This window comes from Convolutriloba macropyga, chromosome 1 (assembly GCF_964194025.1).
Source record: "Convolutriloba macropyga chromosome 1, txConMacr16.3, whole genome shotgun sequence".
Lineage (NCBI taxonomy): Eukaryota > Metazoa > Xenacoelomorpha > Acoela > Convolutidae > Convolutriloba > Convolutriloba macropyga.
Window position 1 is genome coordinate 88,584,482 of NC_134468.1, and position 24,104 is coordinate 88,608,585.

General features: G+C 34.9%; 1 protein-coding gene across 1 annotated transcript in view; it reads right to left on the reverse strand.

Annotated features, from left to right (window-relative positions):
• LOC142354085 (protein polybromo-1-like) overlaps positions 1-24,104 on the reverse strand; it is a 159,754-nt gene that overhangs the window by 89,034 nt on the left and 46,616 nt on the right. The window contains exons 14-19 of the mRNA XM_075406388.1: positions 23,436-23,446; positions 19,399-19,545; positions 17,733-17,952; positions 13,250-13,430; positions 12,789-12,994; positions 2,696-2,793 (exon numbers count right to left, since the gene is read on the reverse strand). Coding sequence (XP_075262503.1) covers positions 2,696-2,793; positions 12,789-12,994; positions 13,250-13,430; positions 17,733-17,952; positions 19,399-19,545; positions 23,436-23,446 — 863 coding nt within the window. The remainder of the gene's footprint in view (positions 1-2,695; positions 2,794-12,788; positions 12,995-13,249; positions 13,431-17,732; positions 17,953-19,398; positions 19,546-23,435; positions 23,447-24,104) is intronic.

The window sequence follows — 24,104 nt, forward strand, 5'->3', positions numbered from 1 at the left end:
CAGATACAGAGCTAAATTGAAAAATCGGCGCCGCTCAAAAAACTAGGTAAAAAACATTCAGCAATAAATTAGTAAAGCTTGTCAAAATTCATTCCCCAGAAGCCTCTTATTACGGATCTTTACTACACAAATGAGTTCCTTTGACCTTAAACAAATTCAAACTAAACTTAAGTTTTAAAGTGCAAAAGACATTTTATTGAGTGAGGTAAGTCACGTATGATCAAAATCTAATCACGTAAATAAACTAAAAACTTTTGCTAAAGCGAGTGAGAAATGACGTCACGCGCGCAAATGCCGTTAGTAAGAGGAAGAAGTCATTCAGAAAATTTGACCTTTTCAGCTTTGCTGTGTGAACAAATGTAAAACGAAAAAAGAGCGTCAGACGACGAAACAAAAAAACATAACAGGACAAGTCCTGACGTACAATTCAAAGAATTTTCATTGAATTAACAGAAAAACTAGACCTAGAATGGACTATATGAGTGAATTGAGAAAACCATTTTTAAAAAAACAAGATCAAAAAATAAGAAAACAGAAAATCAATGTCAAAATGCCGCATGTGAACAAAAAAAACCACTAGCGAGAAATGAAAACTCAATTCAAACAAAAAACTAGGCCTAGAATGAGCTGTGAATGGATTGGGAAAACCATTTAGTAAAAAACCAGATCCAAAAAAAATCGAAAAAACAGTAAAAATCAAAGTGAAATTGCTGCATGTGAACAAAAAACCACTAGCGAGAAAGCCAATTGTTCAAACACCGTTTTCTCACTCTACCTTAAATTTAGAGCAAAAACATTTCACGCCGCAAAACAACTCGCCTTTCGCTCCACTTCCTGTTTTTTCGTGACCAAAATCACTACTCCAATTTGACTTCAAAAATCATGAAAATGTGTGGACAGATCTTTAAAAAAAAGACGGCGCCCCAATACAATTCAAATTCTTTGAATTGTAAAAAGACAGCGCCCCAATACAATTCAAATTCTTTGAATTGTAAAAAACCAAGAGCACCGCAATATAGCTTCGCTCAGCTTACAGCTTCGCAGCTATAAAAAAGAAAGCGCCTAAATGGCAGACATTCAGAGGCTGGCGGCGGCTATTGACAACCTCGAACGACCCATCGACATCTTCCTACACACGTGACAACAACCGATCAGCAATTGGAATGCTAAAATTAACACGGCACTTTGCAACTTTGAAAAGGAAAAAAAGCTTGCGTAATGAGCAAGCCCACTCAGCCAACAAAATAGAACAAAGTGCTCTTCAACCGATGCGAAAACTTTTATGATTCAACCTGTCATCGACGTGAAACATTCATATACAACTCACCTCAAGTCCCAGTCATGCTACCACACTAACCGGAAACAGTCGTGAATTTTGAAAAAAAGGAACTGATGAGCAGCGGTTCAGCCTGATGTGAGAAGGAACAGCGGCTCTCACTTAAGATGACCAGAAAAATATTTTATAGCCAAGTAGGGGCTCCTGATAACTGAGGAAAACGTATCTCTAGTCATACCCTTCTGGATTCGATAGCTCAGGGGAAACATATTTTCAGAATCCAGTTGAAAAGAAGACAAATTGGATTTTTACTGGGAAGAAATAGCGTTGCTTCAGGAGTTCATTTCCCAGCTAAAATAAAACGGCCCCTCAAAGCTTCATTTGTGACGAACACAACAAATGACCCGAATTTTCACCACATCAGTACTAGCATTCGGAAAAAATTTGACAACTTCAGTAAATATGTGCTGCTGACTTGAACAATCCTCTTATTTTCGGGCTCAGCCATGACGATGAATTGACTGTTGGAAAAATTAAACCAAACAGCGCCCGAACGCCTTCCCAAAATATCGGTTTTTAGAATTGTTTGGATTTGTAAGAAGACAACGAATAAGCAACAAAATTGACATCACAGCCTCTTAATTCGTTAAAGGACAGTTAGAGCTTTCAAAATTGAACTCATTCGAAGGACACATTAGACGACAAAAGGAAGATTTGAGTTCACAAAGATTACTTTTCGTGATGCTTCTTCATTGCAGCAAGAAGTTGGTTAGTTGAAATACTGGGCAACAAGTTTTGCACATGTTCCTATACCCCCCCCCCCCATATTCTCATACCCCCTTGATCCAGCTGCAATATGATATATGATATGAATGAAATGTACACAACATAAAAGATGGAAGGGCCCATCTTACCCACACAACAGGCAACCACCATCACCAAATGGACTCATAGCTAGTGTTAACAGTCAAAATTCAACTCCATTTCATACAGAACAAAGAACCACCATCATTTCAGACCAATGACAACCAATTTTTACTGCTATCTAACAGACTAATGGCAGGATCGGTTAACGAAATCGAAGATGAACACATCCGGCCTGGTTTTTATTATACTAAAAAATCCTCAATATATCAAAAAAGCGCACCTTAACACACACACACTTCTAACTAATAAAAATAAAACTAATAATAAAACTAATAATACTAATTATTATTATTATTATTATTATTATTATTATTATTATTATTATTATTATTATTATTATTATTATTATTATTATTATTATTATTATTATTACATCACCAATATGTTTACCACAAGGTCATTTGATTAGTAGAAAAAAAATATGTACATCCGATTTTTGGCTTCATGTTTTATGATGAATTGTTGTGATTAATTTGACAAGCTTGAACTCACCCTGAGGCCCTTTTTTAGTTTGGTAATAATCTTGTCATCAGGAAAGTACTTATTGTCACATATGTACACATCTGCTTCATTGTACTCCGTCGGCCGACCTGAAACACAGCATATCAAATAGACTCATAGCATATCCAATTCTACTTACTGTCAATTTCTCAATTTCTGCATAAAAAATAAAGAGACAAAATTAAGAAATTAATGATCTCCATAAAAATGAAAAGTTGAAGCCATTAAGGCTTTATTACTGCACATTATACCTTCTGATTTCGGAGTTTTCCAATTAAGCGTTACCGTAAGTTTCAAAAACATCAACCCATGCCAACCTTTTTTCGGTTAAACAGCCGCAATAAACTTGATTAACCACAGCAGAATTTTAAGTGATGGCCGTCAGATTGCGAAAGAAAATTAAATCGATTATTTTTCGTGACAGAATTGAATTAAAACAAGGATACGGGAACAAAAATTTTTAGTCAGCACGTTTTTGAACGAAGAGAACAAAAATTGCCAGGAAATAGCCGCAATAGCTTCATAGATCTGCATTATTAATAAGATAATAAAAAACAGATAGAAAGATAAATTGACTAACGTCGGACGAACTGATCCCGAACGACAAGCTGGGGGCAATTTATTAAATTTTTTGAGTGAAAAAACTCGAACCTGTTGGAAGTTCGCACAATCGACCTCCAGGATAGCAGTAGACATCTTAACCACTACGTTACAACCACGTTGTCACTTATCCGCTAACAATAACTTATATATTAGCAATAGACGTCAATTCAGAATGAGCTCAATTGAAATAACTCAAAATGAAGAAGTGAAGCGTATAAGAGTCAATTGAGAAGTCGCAGAACGTTCTAGAACAAAAGCGCAAAATTGGTCAATCAAAAATTTTCATAAAAAGACCACCACGATTACAATAATTTCTCCAAACGTCGTTGAGGCAATAAAAGCGATATTTTCTCTAGTTATTCATTGCTGAGATGCTATATTTTGATTAAAAATCTGTACAGATTATTGCTGCTTCTATTAGCTGCTCTCAGATAGCTTTCAATTAGGTGACACACACCCAATCGAACCTAATTTCCTGAATTAAAGCAAAGGAAAATCATTTCTGAGAGGTAAGACACGTGTGACCAAAGATAATCACGCCAACTCAAAGAAAAAAAAATTTCTGGAAAACAATTGGTCTCAAAAGAAGTTAAACTAATAGCTACCAGCTCAAATATGAACTACTGTGTTTTCCTTTAAGTTATTTAAAAGCCTACGACACAAGCCAATAGTGAGACTACATAAGCAAGATAACAACAAAAAAAAACAAGCATGCAAAACTAAAACATCACTGCTATCTTTAAAAAAATATTGTCAAGGTCAGCAAAAATTATCGAATAAAACAAAACACTTGAATATGCCTCACTAGATAACCAGGAGACTTTTCTTTAATGGGACATAAGGCAGTGGACGACAAAATCTACAAAATTCGAAAACTCAAAATCCATAGATATTTTAAAGAAGTCAAAGCCGTTAAAATAGTCAGATGTGAAATGAAGTCATCTAAAACACTTTCAATTATGCCTCGTTAAAGAGACTAGTTATTAATAATACTAAGTGACATGACAAAAAAAACTACAAAACTCGGTAAGACTGAAATTGCTTCAAAAACGTTCGACATGAATTGAAAAAGTTTGAATTAAAGCTCCCAATTACGTATCAGTGAGAGCCATTGGACCTGTCATTAACCACACTAAGTAAGAACACAACAAAAAATATCTACAGAACTGTGTTGTCTTTAAAATCACTAAAATTTTTCGAAGTTGTGACGAAGTCGTCAAAACATATAGCTTAAAACATTAGATCTGTTAAAAACTTCTATAACGCTTCAGGGCGCAAACAAGGCCACTCATTAATGAGACTAAAAAATATGATACCGGAAATACAAAACGAGCAAAACTTTTAGAAACAAAGAGTGTCTAATGAATATAAACCTGAACACTGTCATCTATAATAAAAAAAATCCGAAACATAGTGCAGTTTAACCTCACTCCTAATAAGAATAACAAATGATGCTACGGGGATAAAAGCTGTGTGAAAGCGGAATGAAAACAAACAAAAATTCTGTTTCCAGGTTTGCAGTGTGAGCAAAAATAAAAAAAATCAACCTTCGACGATAAAACAAAAAGAAACAACGATTAACGCAATATAGCTTCAGTCATCTTATATCTTTGCACCTGAAACAAAAGGCCACAATCTTCTGCACAACCCAAAATTATCAAACTTAAATTCCAACACAGAACTATCACAAAAAACCTTCCTTAACATAACCAACTAAACGAGCTGAAAGGCTCTAAGAGCACTTAATGCCCGTTGGGCGCCACTGCTTATTCCGTTTTTGAGGACGAAAAGTCAAATGGGTCACACGAAAAATCGGTCGAGCGAAAAATTGTATAAAAAAGACCAATAGGATGAGTATAATTGCTACAAACTTCGTTTGCGAGCAATTAATTAAAATAACCGACTAACGTCGGGCGAATGTTAGTTTCGGCAATTTTAGTTTTCTAGCCTTGTTAGTAAATAAATCAAATAAAAAACTGACAATTTAAAAACGTTTAAAAACATTTCGCTGTGAAGTTGTTCAAAATTATTTTTTATCTCTGGAGTTATGTCAAGTAACCCATCTGCAATACTTGAAAAACTTCGTTGGCCAGTAATGATCGTTAAACTCAGAAAAAGACAAAAATAATCAAAAATATTGAAAACAATCGCATATTTTAACAAAATCTCGATAAAAATCAAAACATTAAACTCTTCAAAAAAATTTCATTGCCTCAAGAAACTATCCAGTATATCTATTTCAAGCTTAAAATAGTTTCACTGGCTCATAAAGATTCATAAAATTGGAACATAATTTCTAAATTAAAAAAAAATTATTAAAAAATTGCTAAAGCTGGAGTCGTTAAAATATTGATAACCATTCCATTAACTCTGGAAACTATACAACAGCTTATCATCAAACCTTGGAGGAGGTCCCTGGTGCCGGTAAAATAATAAAAAAAATAAAGATTAAAAAACTTGAAAAATTGCAAATGATTTTAAAAACTGCTGATATTAAAAACATGAAAATTCTATTACATCTGTAATTGGAACTTGATACTAATTTTATGTTAATGGGTATGACCTTGGAACATCATAATAACTTTCCAAAAAATTAAAAAATATATTTTATCAAAAAATTGCTAAAGCTGGAGTCATTAAAATATTGATAACCATTCCATAATCTCTAGAAACTGTGCGACAGCTTATTATCAAACCTTGGAGGAGGTCCCTAGGACCCTGGTGTGGAAAAAAAGATAAAAAATTGAAAAAAGATTCAAAAAAACTTGAAGAAATTGCAAACATATTTTAAAAAATTTTTGATAAAAAAACCTTGAAACATATTCCATTACATCTAGATGCTATGCAGTAACCTATAATCAAACCCTAGAGGCAGTTTGTGGCTCTTGAGGCTGGAGAAACCCAAAAAAAAAATAAAAAAAAAATTCAAAAAACTTCAAAAATTTCAAAAAATATATCCAGTTACATAAAAAACTGCTTTAATTTGTGATAATAAATGCTGAAAACTAATCCATGGCAAGAAAACATTTTCCAGTAACTTATTATCAAAAGCTAACGGAGATTTTCTGTTAGGCTGAAACAAAATAAATTTCCAGAAAAAAAAACCCTAGAGGAAGTTCCTTGGCTCTTGAGGCTGGAGAAACCTAAAAACTGACAAAAATTTTCAAAAACTTAAAAAAACGCAAGTTTTATCCAAAGACTACCAAAACTTGTCATAATAAAAAATTGAAAGCAACTCCATGGCAAATAAAATTTTATTCAGCTTTTTATTATCAAACCCTTAAGGACGTTTTGTTGCCCCGTGCGTCTGGAAAGACGTGATATGAAAAATAAATGTCAAATAAAAAAAATTGCACGTTTTTCAGTACCCTATTGTCAAATCCTAACGAGGATTTTCTGTTAGGCTGAAAAACCTGAATAAGGACAAAAAAATCAAAAAGTGAAAAAAATTACAAGTTTTGTAAAATTAAAACGCTAAAACTGGTATTGAAATCTTCAAAAACATTCCATTTTATTTGAAAACTATACAGTAACATATCGTCAAACCCTAGAGGAAGTTCCTCGGCTCTTGAGGCTGGAGAAACGTAAAAACCGACAAAGTTTTCAAAAAACTTGAAAAATGCGAGTTTTATCAAAAAAAATTGCTCAAATTTGTCGGACTCAAACCTATTATCGGTCACTTAAGGACGCTTACTCGCCCCGTGCGTCTGGAAAAACGTGAAATGAAGAATAAAAGTCAAAAAAATTGAAAAAATTTGCACGTTTTGTAAAAAAAATGATAAAATTTGTGATGTTAAAATTTTGAAACCATTCCTCCACCACTAGAAACTATACAGGAACCTATTAAAAAAACCCTAGAGGAGGTTCCTTGAAAACTAGGGCAGTAAAACTCGAAAAATGAAAAACTCCAAAAACTTAAAAAATAGGGGGGCTGATGGGGGCAACAATGGTGTGGTGTGGGGGGGGGGGGCAACAGCTTGGTGAAGGGGTGGAGGCAAGACCGACAGGACTAATATAATTGCCACAAATTTCGTTTGAGAGCAATTAATTAAGAATTGCAGTTGACATGAATTCAACTAAAGAAAATATCAATAATGCAGGCACAATAATATGCCAAATTAGTACCATCAACAGACATTTGCCCTTCTAACATTCTAGGTTGGTTCTTCTCAAATAAGAGTAACGCCATGAAACCAAAATAGTTTCTTTTTAAAACATAGCCGGCAGATTGCCGGAATAGCTGCGAAAGAATAGACCTGCGTACCATACAAAAGAGATAGAAACAGATCTAAATTGAAAAAAAATCGACGCCGCTCAAAAAACTAGGCTAAAAACATTTAGCGATTAATTAATAAAGCTTGCTAAAATTCATTCCACAGACGCCTTTTATAAGGGACCTTTAATGCACATAGGAGTTCCTTTGACCTTAAACAAATTCAAATTAAACTTAAGTTTTAAAGTGCAAAAGTCACTTTATTGAGTGAGGTAAGTCACGTATTATCAAAATCTAATCATGCAAATAACATAAAAACTTTCGCTAAATCGAGTGAGAAATGACGTCACGCGCGCAAATGCCGTTAGTGAGAGGAAGAAGTCATTCAGGAAAATTTGACTTTTTCAGCTTTGCTGTGTGAACAAATGTAAAACGAAAAAAGAGCGTCAGACGACGAAACAAAAAAAACCAAGAGCACCGCAATATAGCTTCGCTCAGCTTACAGCTTCGCAGCTATAAAAAAAAGAAAAAAACAAGGTAAGAACTATTAGCTATCACATTAAAAGTGCTTAATATCCGTTTCCATTAAAAAATGCTGTAGCAATCGTGACTTCTTGTTACTTGTTTTGCTGATAGTTGAGAAAAACTTGAAGAGAATTAATTTTTCTTAATTCAAATCTTCAAAGCATTTATTGAGATTAGTTGTTTACAATTCGCGGGGCCAATTTTGTCTCACCTAATGAGCTGAGGGATGAAACTAATGAAAACGTCAGGACCAAGGCAGTAACGACAATTGCTCGAAGATGATATGAGTTTTTGTCTCACCTAATGAGCTGATGGATGAAACTAATGAAAACGTCAGGACCAAGGCAGTAACGACAATTGCTCGAAGATGATATTGATGAGTTTTTGTCTCACCTGATGAGCTGATGGATGAAACTAATGAAAACGTCAGGACCAAGGCAGTAACGACAATTGCTCGAAGATGATATTGATGAGTTTTTGTCAAAGAAGATAATAGGACTGAGGGAAATGAAACATAATTGACTAAACGTCGGAAGAATTGCTCTCGAACGACTAGTGGGAGCTCTAATCAATTGCAGCCTGCTTCAGACGTTTAGTGGGGGAGCTTATATGGAACTAAGATTTTAAAAACTGCTGATATTAAAAACATGAAAATTCTATTACATCTGTAATTGGAACTTGATACTAATTTTATGTTAATGGGTATGACCTTGGAACATCATAATAACTTTCCAAAAAATTAAAAAATATATTTTATCAAAAAATTGCTAAAGCTGGAGTCATTAAAATATTGATAACCATTCCATAATCTCTAGAAACTGTGCGACAGCTTATTATCAAACCTTGGAGGAGGTCCCTAGGACCCTGGTGTGGAAAAAAAGATAAAAAATTGAAAAAAGATTCAAAAAAACTTGAAGAAATTGCAAACATATTTTAAAAAATTTTTGATAAAAAACCTTGAAACATATTCCATTACATCTAGATGCTATGCAGTAACCTATAATCAAACCCTAGAGGCAGTTTGTGGCTGGAGAAACCCAAAAAAAAAATAAAAAAAAAATTCAAAAAACTTCAAAAATTTCAAAAAATATATCCAGTTACATAAAAAACTGCTTTAATTTGTGATAATAAATGCTGAAAACTAATCCATGGCAAGAAAACATTTTCCAGTAACTTATTATCAAAAGCTAACGGAGATTTTCTGTTAGGCTGAAACAAAATAAATTTCCAGAAAAAAAAACCCTAGAGGAAGTTCCTTGGCTCTTGAGGCTGGAGAAACCTAAAAACTGACAAAAATTTTCAAAAACTTAAAAAAACGCAAGTTTTAACCAAAGACTACCAAAACTTGTCATAATAAAAAATTGAAAGCAACTCCATGGCAAATAAAATTTTATTCAGCTTTTTATTATCAAACCCTTAAGGACGTTTTGTTGCCCCGTGCGTCTGGAAAGACGTGATATGAAAAATAAATGTCAAATAAAAAAAATGCACGTTTTTCAGTACCCTATTGTCAAATCCTAACGAGGATTTTCTGTTAGGCTGAAAAACCTGAATAAGGACAAAAAAATCAAAAAGTGAAAAAAATTACAAGTTTTGTAAAATTAAAACGCTAAAACTGGTATTGAAATCTTCAAAAACATTCCATTTTATTTGAAAACTATACAGTAACATATCGTCAAACCCTAGAGGAAGTTCCTCGGCTCTTGAGGCTGGAGAAACGTAAAAACCGACAAAGTTTTCAAAAAACTTGAAAAATGCGAGTTTTATCAAAAAAAATTGCTCAAATTTGTCGGACTCAAACCTATTATCGGTCACTTAAGGACGCTTACTCGCCCCGTGCGTCTGGAAAAACGTGAAATGAAGAATAAAAGTCAAAAAAATTGAAAAAATTTGCACGTTTTGTAAAAAAAATGATAAAATTTGTGATGTTAAAATTTTGAAACCATTCCTCCACCACTAGAAACTATACAGGAACCTATTAAAAAAACCCTAGAGGAGGTTCCTTGAAAACTAGGGCAGTAAAACTCGAAAAATGAAAAACTCCAAAAACTTAAAAAATAGGGGGGCTGATGGGGGCAATAATGGTGTGGTGTGGGGGGCAACAGCTTGGTGAAGGGGTGGAGGCAAGACCGACAGGACTAATATAATTGCCACAAATTTCGTTTGAGAGCAATTAATTAAGAATTGCAGTTGACATGAATTCAACTAAAGAAAATATCAATAATGCAGGCACAATAATATGCCAAATTAGTACCATCAACAGACATTTGCCCTTCTAACATTCTAGGTTGGTTCTTCTCAAATAAGAGTAACGCCATGAAACCAAAATAGTTTCTTTTTAAAACATAGCCGGCAGATTGCCGGAATAGCTGCGAAAGAATAGACCTGCGTACCATACAAAAGAGATAGAAACAGATCTAAATTGAAAAAAAAATCGACGCCGCTCAAAAAACTAGGCTAAAAACATTTAGCGATTAATTAATAAAGCTTGCTAAAATTCATTCCACAGACGCCTTTTATAAGGGACCTTTAATGCACATAGGAGTTCCTTTGACCTTAAACAAATTCAAATTAAACTTAAGTTTTAAAGTGCAAAAGTCACTTTATTGAGTGAGGTAAGTCACGTATTATCAAAATCTAATCATGCAAATAACATAAAAACTTTCGCTAAATCGAGTGAGAAATGACGTCACGCGCGCAAATGCCGTTAGTGAGAGGAAGAAGTCATTCAGGAAAATTTGACTTTTTCAGCTTTGCTGTGTGAACAAATGTAAAACGAAAAAAGAGCGTCAGACGACGAAACAAAAAAAAACCAAGAGCACCGCAATATAGCTTCGCTCAGCTTACAGCTTCGCAGCTATAATAAAAAGAAAAAAACAAGGTAAGAACTATTAGCTATCACATTAAAAGTGCTTAATATCCGTTTCCATTAAAAAATGCTGTAGCAATCGTGACTTCTTGTTACTTGTTTTGCTGATAGTTGAGAAAAACTTGAAGAGAATTAATTTTTCTTAATTCAAATCTTCAAAGCATTTATTGAGATTAGTTGTTTACAATTCGCGGGGCCAATTTTGTCTCACCTAATGAGCTGAGGGATGAAACTAATGAAAACGTCAGGACCGAGGCAGTAACGACAATTGCTCGAAGATGATATGAGTTTTTGTCTCACCTAATGAGCTGATGGATGAAACTAATGAAAACGTCAGGACCAAGGCAGTAACGACAATTGCTCGAAGATGATATTGATGAGTTTTTGTCTCACCTGATGAGCTGATGGATGAAACTAATGAAAACGTCAGGACCAAGGCAGTAACGACAATTGCTCGAAGATGATATTGATGAGTTTTTGTCAAAGAAGATAATAGGACTGAGGGAAATGAAACATAATTGACTAAACGTCGGAAGAATTGCTCTCGAACGACTAGTGGGAGCTCTAATCAATTGCAGCCTGCTTCAGACGTTTAGTGGGGGAGCTTATATGGAACTAAGAAGTTCAATAGTGGGCTTCAAATAACGACATTAGAGGTTAACATATACCACTATTAAGATTTAAAGTAAAAAAGGAGCCAGTTTCGGCGCACTTTTCATTTGACTTTCAGTATTCAGAAAATTTGACCTTTTCAGCTTTTTGTGTGAAAAAAAGGTAAAACAAAAAAGAGCGTCAGACAACGAAACAGACGACGTCCTAACCTACAATTCAAAGAATTTTCATTGACTATCAAAAAACTACACATAGAATGTACTATTACTTGATTGGGAAAACCGTTTCGAAAAAATCCCGGCAAAAAATGAAAACATACCCGGCAGATTGCCGGAAAATAGCCGCCGTTGATTCCAATAAGCATGATTGGGATTGAAAGAATAGAAGATATTGAAAAAAAAAAGATTTTTGTACAAAAACATTTTTTAAGTGCGATTTATTTTGATGGCATTTCGTAGTTGAAGATAACGTACTTCTGTTTCTTAGAGAGAGGCTACTATCAATATCAATAAGCATTAGAGATGGTAACTAAGACTTATAGGAACGACGTTCAAATAGCGGGCATCTAAAATTGGGCTTTATGGGTTTATCCCGTTTCTACTTCTGACTTCAATTTTTATACTGACTCTGTTCATTTTGAATTGCTTTGCTGAGCAACTGATGTTCAAAATCACTTTTAGCAGAATGAGAGAAGAGAGAAACTAGTCTAGAGAAGTCAAAAAGATATCACGCAAAATGTTGAAAAAGCGGCAAAATGAGGTAAAGCGAAAAATTTTTTTATTCGACGAAGTAAAAAAAAAAATAGGAGCGCTATAATAGCCGGCTGAGAAGATGAGGCGGCTATTAAAAACTGATTATAAAAGCGAAAATGCCTCATGTGAACAAAAAAACCTTCAGCGAGAAAGCAATTTTTGTTGATACGCCATTTTCTCACTCAACTATAAAATAAGAGCGAAAAAATGTCACGCCGCAAAACAACTCGCCTTTCGCTCCACTTCCTGTTTTTTCGTGACCAAAATCACTACTCCAATTTGACTTCAAAAATCATAAAAATGTGTGAACAGATCTTAAAAAAAGACAGCGCCCCAATACAATTCAAATTCTTTGAATTGTAAAAAACCAAGGACGCCGCAATAAGGCTCCGCTCAGATTACAGCTTCGCAGCTATAAAAAACACCAGTCCAATAACAGCCTCGCTTTAGATTCGCGGCTACAAAAAACTGGCTGATATTCTTGAATCCAAAATTATCGAGACTACTTACAGACAGTGTACTCTCTCAATATCATAACAGTGAAAGTCCCTTGTGCGTGGTCCAGTCTAGAGGGCTGGTTCATCTCAGTCGCTTGGGCATCGTTGTGTTGGGGAATCTCTGCCACGATCAGTTCGTTCTTATAGAACATTCGAGTGGGTTCGTGCTCCACTTGACATGGCAGCAAGTACCAAGACCCAGAGAACCACACCACTCCCCTGTAAAATGCCATACGTTCCCACAAAAGGACTCAAAATTAATGATATCTGTATTGAGATACGGTTTCAGCAAAACTTACTCCATTTGGGAAACTTTGCCGGAGAGCAATTAAATTTCCCCCATATATTTCACGTATATATTGAACCCTCAAGACCTTCCAACTATCTGTCTTTAACAATCTGAATCATATTGTGGCATTCGAAATTGAAGCAATTTAGACTTGATTTAGGAAAGTGACAGCTAAGTATGCTTACTCCCTGTCCTTCCACATTTTTTCAATTCTGCGCATTGATTTGTCAGGCTTGGTTGCTGCACTTGTCAATGCATCTTTGGCATCCTCGTCCTTGTTAAGTAGTTTCGACTTCACATACTCGTCCACTTTCTGGTCAATGTCAGCTGAGGAACTCATACCACCATCTCCTTCCACCTTCTCTTCTGTAACACAAATACCACAAAAGTCAACATTATTTCCATTTTCTTAGATTCAAATTTTAATTAAATATACAGTAATGTTTAACTTCAACGTAGATACATTCCAATTTTTGAAGGCCATTTTATGACCAACCGAACTATTCAGAAAACAGACTTAGGTTCACTACACCTCTTAAACTTGATCGAATCAAATAATTCCAATTGTTATTTCACTGCCCGCTATTTGGGTGAGACCAAATGGACCTCCTGTTTGTCACCAAACACTTTTAGTCCTCCCCCCGTGTTGAAATGTGATCATTAATTAGACATTATCACACCTCAAACATAGCCGGCAGATTGCCGAAAAATAGCCGCCGTTGACGCGCTTGACGCACAACGGGATTGAAACAGAAAAAAACCAAAGAAAAAAATTGACCGAATTTTTTTCCTAAGCTTCAAAAAAGTGCGCTAATTCGATGCGCAGCTTCAGTTAGATTCTAAAACTAGACATGATTAAGCTCTAGTTTTAGAGCTTGACTAAGCTAGACATGACTAACTAGACATGAATAAGTTTCTAAACTGAAACCTACTACACTTAATAATAATGTCAGCTAGCAATCACTCGAACAAATTTGATAACCTAATGCAATATGACTTAATGGCCAGGATTTATCAGTTCATCCCGTTTCTTTTGATTTGCTCTTTTGACTTTGACTGTATTGAGTGCATTGCGTAATCCAATGCCTAAAAGAATTTAAAATCCATTCAATTGAAACACTGAGTGAAGTAAGCCAGATGTCAAATGTAAACATAGCCGGCAGCTTGCCGGAAAATAGCCGCGATAGACGCTTGTGGCGTTACATGAATTGAAACAACTATAGAAATAAAATAGACAGATCGACCACCAGTCCTTTAAAAGACCACCAGAATTTTTGGGTTAGCTTCGGACTGTCATTTTTATGAGACACAAGCTCTAAGGAGAAAGCCCTAATAGGGCTTTTCAAAATTAGGATCTTTTCCGTTTGTGCCCCCTCAGCTTAGTGGGCGCATATTATTTGCATCCCCCAGATGCACGTGCAATATTTAGGGGCACAAACGGAAAAGATCCAAAAATTAAAATTCGAAATCAAAAACTCAAGACCCTAATATTCAAGAATTAGGGCATACGTTTGGCACTACTTAGATGCACACTATTGACCTTTAATAAGTAAATGTTCATAAAATTTAAAGTTTCATAAGTGAGCTCAGAAGTTATTTTTTTGAGTAATGTAAGTCATTGAAAAAGTCAATTCCAAGAAGTCACGGTAAAACGAAACAAAAATCTGTTAGACGAAGTAAATCATAATTGAGCGCAGAAGTCATTTTTTTGAGTGAGGTAAGTCATTGAAAAAGTCAATTCCAAGAACTCACGGTAAGACGAAACAAAAATCTGTTAGACGAAGTAAAAAACATAGCAGGACAAGTCCTGAAATACAATTCAAAGAATTGAATGAAAAACTCAGACGCATTCTACCTGACAAGCAGATCAATTGAACGATGCCAGCCAGAATACAAACAAGATCATCTAAAAAAATTGAGAAACTAAAAGAATCAAAACAAAACTAAAAAATACTCAATGCTAAAACTCTTGAAGCTTTTAAACCTAAGGCACAATTTATTTCTTTTAAGGTACCTATTTCAAAAATATGTTGAAAACGAATTTTTGTTTCTGAAATCGGTCCAGTATTATATATGCAAGACCTGAAAAATATTCATTGAAAATATATTCACTGAAAAATATTCATTGGCTCTTAAAGATCGATTAACTCGAAAATGACCAAAAAATTTAAGAAAAAAAATTCAGAATCATTTCTGTGTTTGGACGCGATCCAGTAACCCAATTCTAAGCTTTAAACTCATTGGCTCATAGATCGATAGGCAATAATTTTTTTTAAAAATTTTAAACTTCAAAAATAGAAATTCGTTCTATTAAGATGTTGAAAGCCATTCAATTGCCACCTAGCAACTATTTAATAACATACTATCAAACCCTGGATGAGTTTACATGGCTAATGAGGCAAGAAAAACAAATAAAATACAAATATTTTGAAAAAACTTGAAAATAGCAAATTTTATCAAAAAAACTTCTAAAAGTCGAAAGTTTAAATTGTTGAAAACAAATCCATTGAAACTAAAAATCATGCAGTAACTTTTTATCAGAACATGGAATACGTTTTCTCGCACTTGAGAATGGACGAATATCAAAAACTGACAAAAACTTTAGGAAACCTTAAAAAAAATGCAGATTTTATCAAAAAAATGCTAAAATTCGAAACATTAAAATGTTAAAAACCATTCCATTGTTACTAAAAACTATGCAATGACCTACTAACAAGCCTCAAAGGAGGTTGCCTGGTCCCTGAAGCTGGAAAGACTGGAAAAATGAAGAAAATTTTCAAAAACCTGAAAAAATTGCGAATTTTGTCAAAAAAAATTGCTAAAATTTGTGATATTCAAAAGTTGAAAACTATACCATGGCAACTAAAAATTTTTCAGTAACTTATTATCCAACCCCTAATGAGGTTTTCTGGACCCTGGGACTCAAACAACTTGAATATTGACAATAAATGTCAAAAATATCAAAAAAATTGCAAATTTTGTCAAAAAATGCTAAAATTCATGATGGCAAAAAGTTGAAAACCATTACATTATCACTAGAAACTATGCAGTAATCTATCATCAAACACTGTAGCACACCCTAGATGAGCTTTCTTGACACCTAGGGCTAAAAATTTTCGAAAAACCTGAAAATTGCAAAAATTAGTATCATTTTGCGTGTTTGTAATTGTAGTACCAAAGCATATAGCTCATAAATTGGTCATTACAATTTTGTCTCGCAAAAGGCCTTCATCAACTTTTAAAAACTTCAACCTAAGACTAATCAAACAAAAAACTCAAAAATCACAAAAATCATGAAAAATTGCCGCATTTTGAGCCCAAAAACTCCTAAAAATGACCTTTTAACCTTAAATTAAGGCCATCCCAGCAGCTGCAACACCATAGGCACTTGAAGGACTATTTAAGCCCACTTTGGGCCTCTAATGAAACCTAATGCCCGCTGGGCTTTACCTGTTTATCCCGTTTTGAAAGATCAAAGTCATTGAAAAATGTGTGAACACATCTTAAAAAAAAACTCAGCGCACCAATACAATTAAAATTCTTTGAATTGTAAAAAATTAGGCGCGCTATAATAGCCGCCTAGAATTGAGGACGCAGCTATTAAAAATTTTGAATTATCTATTACGAAAAACATGATAAAAAGGTAAAGCGAATATAAAAACATTGCAAGACAAGTCCTGTCGTACAATCAAGCAATTTTCAACAACTAAACAAAAAACCAGACCTAGAACTGACTATTAGCAAATTGGGAAAACCATATCAAAAAAATCAGATCAAAAAATGAAAAAAAAACAAAAAATCAATGTCAAAATGCCGCATGTGAACAAAAAAACACTAGCGAGAAATTAAAATTTGATTCAAACAAAAAAACTAGGCCTAGAATGGACTATGAATGGATTGGAAAAAAAACGTTTGGAAAGAAATCCGATCCAAAAAATAGAAAAACAGTAAAAATCAAAGTAAAATCGCCGCATGTGAACAAAGAACTACAAGCAAGAAATCGAATTTTTGTTCAAACACCGATTTCTTACTCCACTTTAAAATAAGAGTGAAAAAATTTCACGCCACAAAACCGCTCGCTTTTTCGCCCCACTTCCTGTTTCGGCGTGACCAAAATCAGTACTCCACTTTGACTTCAAAAATCATGAAAATGTGTGAACAGATCTTAAAAAAAGACCGCTCCAATACAATTCAAATTCTTTGAATTGTAAATAGGAAAGCGCCTAAATAATAGCCGTTGAGAGGCTGACGGCGGCTATTAATACGAGTATATGGTTCATTGCATATATAATATCAGCAACATTAAGCCCAAATCTTTTATAGAATGTTACTACCATAGTTGAAAGTAACTACAATAAAATTGGTGGGCTGCTATTATGGTAAAGCGCAGGTTAATCAATCTATCTGGGCATTATTGAATAACATTCAAAAACTATCAAGTGTCAACTGTCTAACAGATTATCAATACAAAGCCCATTAGTTTATACAGTCATTTTAAGTCATTCATTTATGTTGCCGAGTCTATTCTGAAGTACTGGGCTGTTAAAAAAAAACTAGAGAAAAAGACAACAAATTACCAAAAATGATTAGAATCTAGGCAGTAGTTTGTTTCCGAATGAAGGTTTTCCACGAAAATTATGGAAAAGTGGGTCAATAGTATTTAGTTACCTTCAACAGCTCCGACTCCAGGTTCGGCCTTCATTTCATGGTCAACATTGTGTCCATTGTTGACAAGGACATTGTGTGGGTCATTGGCAGTGTCCGATTGGAGAGGGAGAATGATTCCATCACCAAGTCTGTACACCTTCCCATTCACAACACACTGTTCATAGAAGGTCGCATGTTCGCCACTGGTGACATCTTGCTGCTGCTGATTTGTCAAAAGCTCCTAAAATTTTCCAATTCTCTTTTGTCTCGGGTAACATTTACAACCACAACTACGAGCACAGCAACCACAGTTAGGTTTGGAATAAGATATACCGGGAAAAGTGAAATCAATTCCAATTTGCTGTTCAAGTTCTAGGCTCCATCTTCATTTTTCTGCAATGCAACTCTAGGACAAGTTTTTCCACAGACAAAATTTCTAAAGTTAAAGGCAGCTAATTTTAACTATTTCTATTCTATTTATCATGAAAAACATCAAATCACTAATATTTGCCCAAGTAGTCGAAAAATGGAGAAAATTTTCATCAAAAAGAATTTCGAAAATTTGGTCAATTTTGCCGCGGCAACATCTAAATTTTCCCAGGAAACGATTCTGTGCAACGCACTTACCTCTAACAGCTTTTCGAAAGAAGTCTTTCGAAATCAGATAAAATAGCCATCATATTGCCAAAAAGAGGCGCGATTTATCCACTGCCGACATTGGGGTTGAAGCAGGAAGAGATGATTGACAGTCCAACATTTTTCAACCAGTCAAAAAATGTTCTAATTGGTGTGCCGTTTTAGTTCGATTACAAAATTTTACTGAACAGAAAATTTTACATTAATTAACAATCAAAATTACAAATTTTACTCGTTTTTTTAGGTATACATCTCAACAAAACTTAATTGACCCGAATTGAACCAGTAGACAGAAACGCAAAAACTTGACCCATATTATGCTATTACTTGTCAGGTGTTACGCAATTAATTATTCTGGGATAAGAGAAATGCGAAAATATCAATATTACTCAACAACTGAAAGTGAAGCACAACTCAGCAGCTATAACCAGTCAAGAGTCAGTCAACAATAAACAAACGAGAACATAACTTGAATGGAACAAGAATAATCAAATACCTTCTTGGCTTTAGACAATAGCGAGTTCCGTTTAAACAGTAGAGGGTTGAACTCATATAAATCCTGAAACCCTCAAACCCATTCAATATCCTGTCCTCATAAGACCAAACGTCAATGAAATACTTTCTCAAATCAGCTTCAATTAACTCAAGTCAAAAGCAGAGCAATATTCTTAAGATTCAATCTATAAGTGACCACCAGAGTATTTTCCAGGAATCGTGCCTTTTGTTATTTGAAATCAAAGTTCGCAATAATGGCAAACCCCGCAAAATTCTAGTTCCGTGTTCCGATGCCTTGCTAAATACCCTCCCTGAACAGCATAGGGAATATATAATTAATATACTGACTATTCTCTTCCTGTAACACGTGGCTATTGACTTGAATGATATTGTCAATTGCATTGCTTATAGTCAATTAATTGTATCGAGTTATCTGATCTAGAGAAGTTTACACGCAACAGATGAATCAGCGTGTTGAAGCATGAGCATGATTTGCTATTTGCATTTGCCAGAGACAACCACTCCTGTACCCATAAGCAGAGCAGTGTCAACTAACCGAGAACTGCTGGCAGTACAACTGAGTATGTGGCATCAGGTTCTGATCTTCTGCTACTCTGTCGGCCAGTGCTCTTCTGTCCACTCTGTTGATTTTGAACTCCCTCTTCACAAAAGATATACTCGGGTGGCTGTCCAACGTCCATGCCTGCAACCAAACAAACATAACCAACTAACGTTGGACGAATTGCTCTCGAACGACTGGCGACGCAATTTAATTCAGAGGGGGCTGTAGCAAAGAAAAACTTTTCTTTATGGGTGCGAAAATCCGACTAGAGAGGGATTCGAACTTTATTTTGTTACCTCTCATATTCCTTATTTTTTCCTTGTCATGTTTTGACGATAAGCCTGCACACCGTGGGAGTATTTCTTATCAGGCACCTATTACAAAAGACATACATATCTGTCATATTGGCACAAAAAATGCCGCGATAGCTTCATACATCTACAGTCTCAAAAAGAACGAAAAAGCAGACCGAAAAATGTTTTTTTTTTGTTTTCTATTTTATCAATTGCTGAGATGTTAAACTTTGACATCTTGACTAAGAATCTGTATAACTTATTGCTGCTTCTATTAGCTGCTCTCAATTAAAATTCAGCTGTTAAAGTGACACACGCTCAGTTGAACTGATCTCCGTGAAATAAAGTACAGAAAAGTCGATTTAAGAGTAAGTAAATTTTTAAAAGTGAAAAAGTCACGTGTGACCAACAGCTTAATCACGCGAACGAAGAAAAAACTTGCCAGAGTTAGATTGACAAATGACATTACGCACGCAATTGACGAAATTGCATGAATGAATGAACAAAAAGCAGATTCGAAGGGATCGTAAACAAAAACATAGCACAGTCCTAACTCAATTCAAAAAAATTTGATTGAATAAACACAAGACTAGACATAGAATGCAAAATAAACGGATAGGTAAAAGCAACTAGAACAAAATCGGACCACAAAACTGAAAAAAGTCAAATTGCGTCATGTCAACAGAAAACCAATCTAGAACGCAAATTTTTGTTCCAGCACATTTTCTCATTCTACTTTGAAATTGGAGTGAAAAAAACTTACGCCGCAAAACCATTCGCTTTTTCGCTCTACTGTTTCGATGTGACCAAAATGACTTCAAAAATCATGAAATTGTGTGAACCGATCTTTAAAAAAGACAGCGCCTCAATACAAATCACACTTTGAAATGCAAAAAAGAGAGCGTCCAAATAATAACCGTTGAGAGGCTAACGTCGGCTACTCAAAAAATACCAAAATGAACTTAATATAGCCTATTCGAACCACAAAAGTTTTGCTCGCTTTCGGAAAATTTCGTCGCGCACCAATTTCTCCCTAGATTTTTTTTTATCCGTGCAAAAAAAAAACTAGGGAGGGTTACGAATACCCGCCCTCTGGTGTTCGCGACAGAAACATTAACAACTCGGCCATCAGGCGCTTGCGATTTCTTACCATACAATCGCTTTTATTTTAGCAACAAACTTAATTTCGGAGTGAGAGAATTGAGAAGATTCAAAAAAAATTGATGATGCAAAACGCAAAACAAGGGCGTAAAAGACACCCGAAAGTCACAACAGTCAAGCAAAAATATCGCAAATAAAACGACAAACATTTTTACAATACTGGCTTCAACCTTCGTTCGAGAGCAATTAATGAAACATAAGCGACTAACGTTGGTTATGCTTTAACGCGTTGTATTGTGTTATGGTTTTGCATCTGATAGAAACAATATCTCTAATTGATCGTTATGAAGTTGATTCTAAGTCAACTTCATAACGAAGTCTAATTGATCGTTATGAAGTCTAATTGATCGTTTCAACTGAGTTGACTACATTGACGATACTCTTACTGAGAATTCAACCGAACGAAATGACCTCAAATGACGTCACTAGAGGTTAATATAAACCACTACAGCCTGATAATTTAAATTTAAAAAAATGACACCATTTTAGAGCACTTTTCATTTGACTTCCAGTACTGAACTTCCGCCGGTTCAGCTGCTGACACCTGTGAATGAGAGAACCCCAGATCAGGCAAAACGAAAAAGTGCGCAAAAATCACTCGAAAAGTCAAAACGATCAAGAGAAAATTTTTGGGATCTTTTCCGTTTGTGCCCCCCCCCCAGTAAGTTATGCTCCCCTTGTTACTTATCACGTGCCACTGCATGGTAAATCATTATGCTTAAAACATGGCACGTGCGTCCAAGGGTTGAGAAAATATGCACCCACTAAGCTAAAGAGCACAAACGGAAAAGATTCAATTTATTTTTACTACAAAAAAGACCAACAGCCGGCATATTGCCGGAAAATAGCCGCCGTTGACGCGCTAGAAGCACATCGGGATTGAAACAGAAAAAGAAAACATACCCAGCAGATTGCTGGAAAATAGCCGCCGTTGATTCCCATAACTTTTATTGGGATTGAAAGAAGAGAAACAATGGAAAAAATGATTTTCGTAGAAAAACGATTTTAAAGTGTGAATTATTTTGACGTTATTTTGTAGTTGAACAAACTCTGTTTCATAGTGAGACAATACAGGAGCTAGTACAAATAGCAATAAGCATTACACATGGTATCTACGACTTATAAGAAACAAGTTCGATAAACGGGCATCTAAAACTGGGCTCTATGGGTTTATCCCGTTTTTATTTCTTTCATTTTTCATTACTGACTCTGTTCATTTTGAATTGCTTTGCTGCGCAACTGCTATCTAAAAGCAATTTGAGCAGAATGAGAGAAGAGTGAAACTAGCCTAGAGAAGTCAAAAAGATTTCACGCAAAATGTCGAAAAGTTGGCAAAATGAGGTAAAACCAAAAATTTTTATCCAACGAAGTAAATAAAATAAGAGCGGTATAATAGCCGGCTGAGAAGCTGAGGCGGCTATTAAAAAGAAGAGACAGAAATTGACAACTTTTTTCCTCAGTTTCAAAAATTGTTTTAATTCAGTGTGCAGTTTCAGTTAAATTCTTAACCTATACTTACTTCAGCTTCTAAACTGGGGTATTAATCTTAACACTAATATCAGCTAGCAATCGCTCTAATAAACTTTGGTAACCTAATTCACTATGACTTAGTGACCGGCCTTTATCGGTTTCTCCCGTTACTTTTGATTTTGATTTTGCTCTTCTTTTGCTCTTTGATTTTGCTCTTTATCGGTTTCTCCCGTTACTTTTGATTTTGACATTGACCGTATTCACTACATTGCATAATTCAATGCGTGAAAGAATTTAGAATCCATTTAGTTGAAACACTGAGTGAGGTAAGTCAGAAGTGAAAATCGTGACTTATGTGAAACGACAAACGTGATCAAAAGGTAAAGCAAATTTTAAAAAAGGAGAGCGCCTAAATAATAGTCATTTGAGAGGCTGACGGCGGCTATTAAACACCTTTACAAAAATTGCTTCAAACTTTGTTCGACATCAATGAAAACGTTTTTGAATGTATGTTAAAACTTTAAATGTATGTTAAAACATTCTATGCTACATACAGACTTTCATGCACCGTCTTCTACAATATCAAAACATAGCCGGCAGATTGCCGGAATAGCTGCGAAAGAATAAACCTGCGTGCCATATAATAGAGATAGAAACAGATACAGATCTAAATTGAAAAATCGACGCCGCTCAAAAAAGTAGGCTAAAAAACAGTCAGCGATAAATTAATAAAGCTTGTTACAATTCATTCCATAGAAGCCTCTTATTAGGGACCTTTACTGCACATATGAGTTCCTTTGACCTTAAACAAATTCAAATTAAACTTAGGTTTTAAAGTGCAAAAGTTATTTTATTGAGTGAGGTAAGTCACGTATGATCAAAATCTAATCACGCAAATAACCTTAAAACTTTCGCTAAAGCGAGTGAGAAATGACGTCACGCGCGCAAATGTCGTTAGCGAGAGGAAGAAGTTATTCAGAAAATTTGACTTTTTCAGCTTTGCTGTGTGAACAAATGTAAAATAAAAAAAGAGCGTCAGACGACGAAACAAAAAACAAAGCCAGAAGAATTCCGGAAGCGACTCGAAGCAAAAAACTTGACAAAAACCCTAATTGCAGCTGAAACCATTACCTTTTTAATAAATCATAAACTCATTACCCCCCTTCCCCCTCCCCCCTCCTCCCCCTCCCCCTCCCCCTCCCCCTCCCCCCCCCCCCCCGCCCTCGGTCTCATCTAAAAATTGGTGAAATTTAAACCACTGTCACCAAGAGAAACAAAATGCCGCAAAAATATTTATTATTGAAAACGTTTGGTAAGGATAAGTGCAAAATAATTAAGACAGTCAAAACACTGATAGTCTCAAAAAGCTGACAGGGCTATCAACTGCCCTCAAACAATTCATGATTCTAATCTCAAAAAGATCGCTAATGCAAACAGCAGATAATAATAACTTAGAAACTAAATTAAATTTTACAAAAAAATAATGCTCAAAGTTAAGAATCAGAAAACTACTACAGTTAGATTGCTCATTACTGCAATTAAGACAAAAACAACATATACTTTTTTCTTCTTGTATATATAATAGACAACATGAACTAATTGAAAAATTGAAATAATCATAGAAAAGCAACCGAGTAATATTTAAAGGCAAAAAAATGTTTAAGAACACCAAGGTCGGAAAAAAATACAAAAAAAGTAATACGTAGAAATTCTGGAAAAGGCTTTCTAGTAAACTCTTAGTACTGCCCTATGTTGAATGAAATCAATTGCAACCCA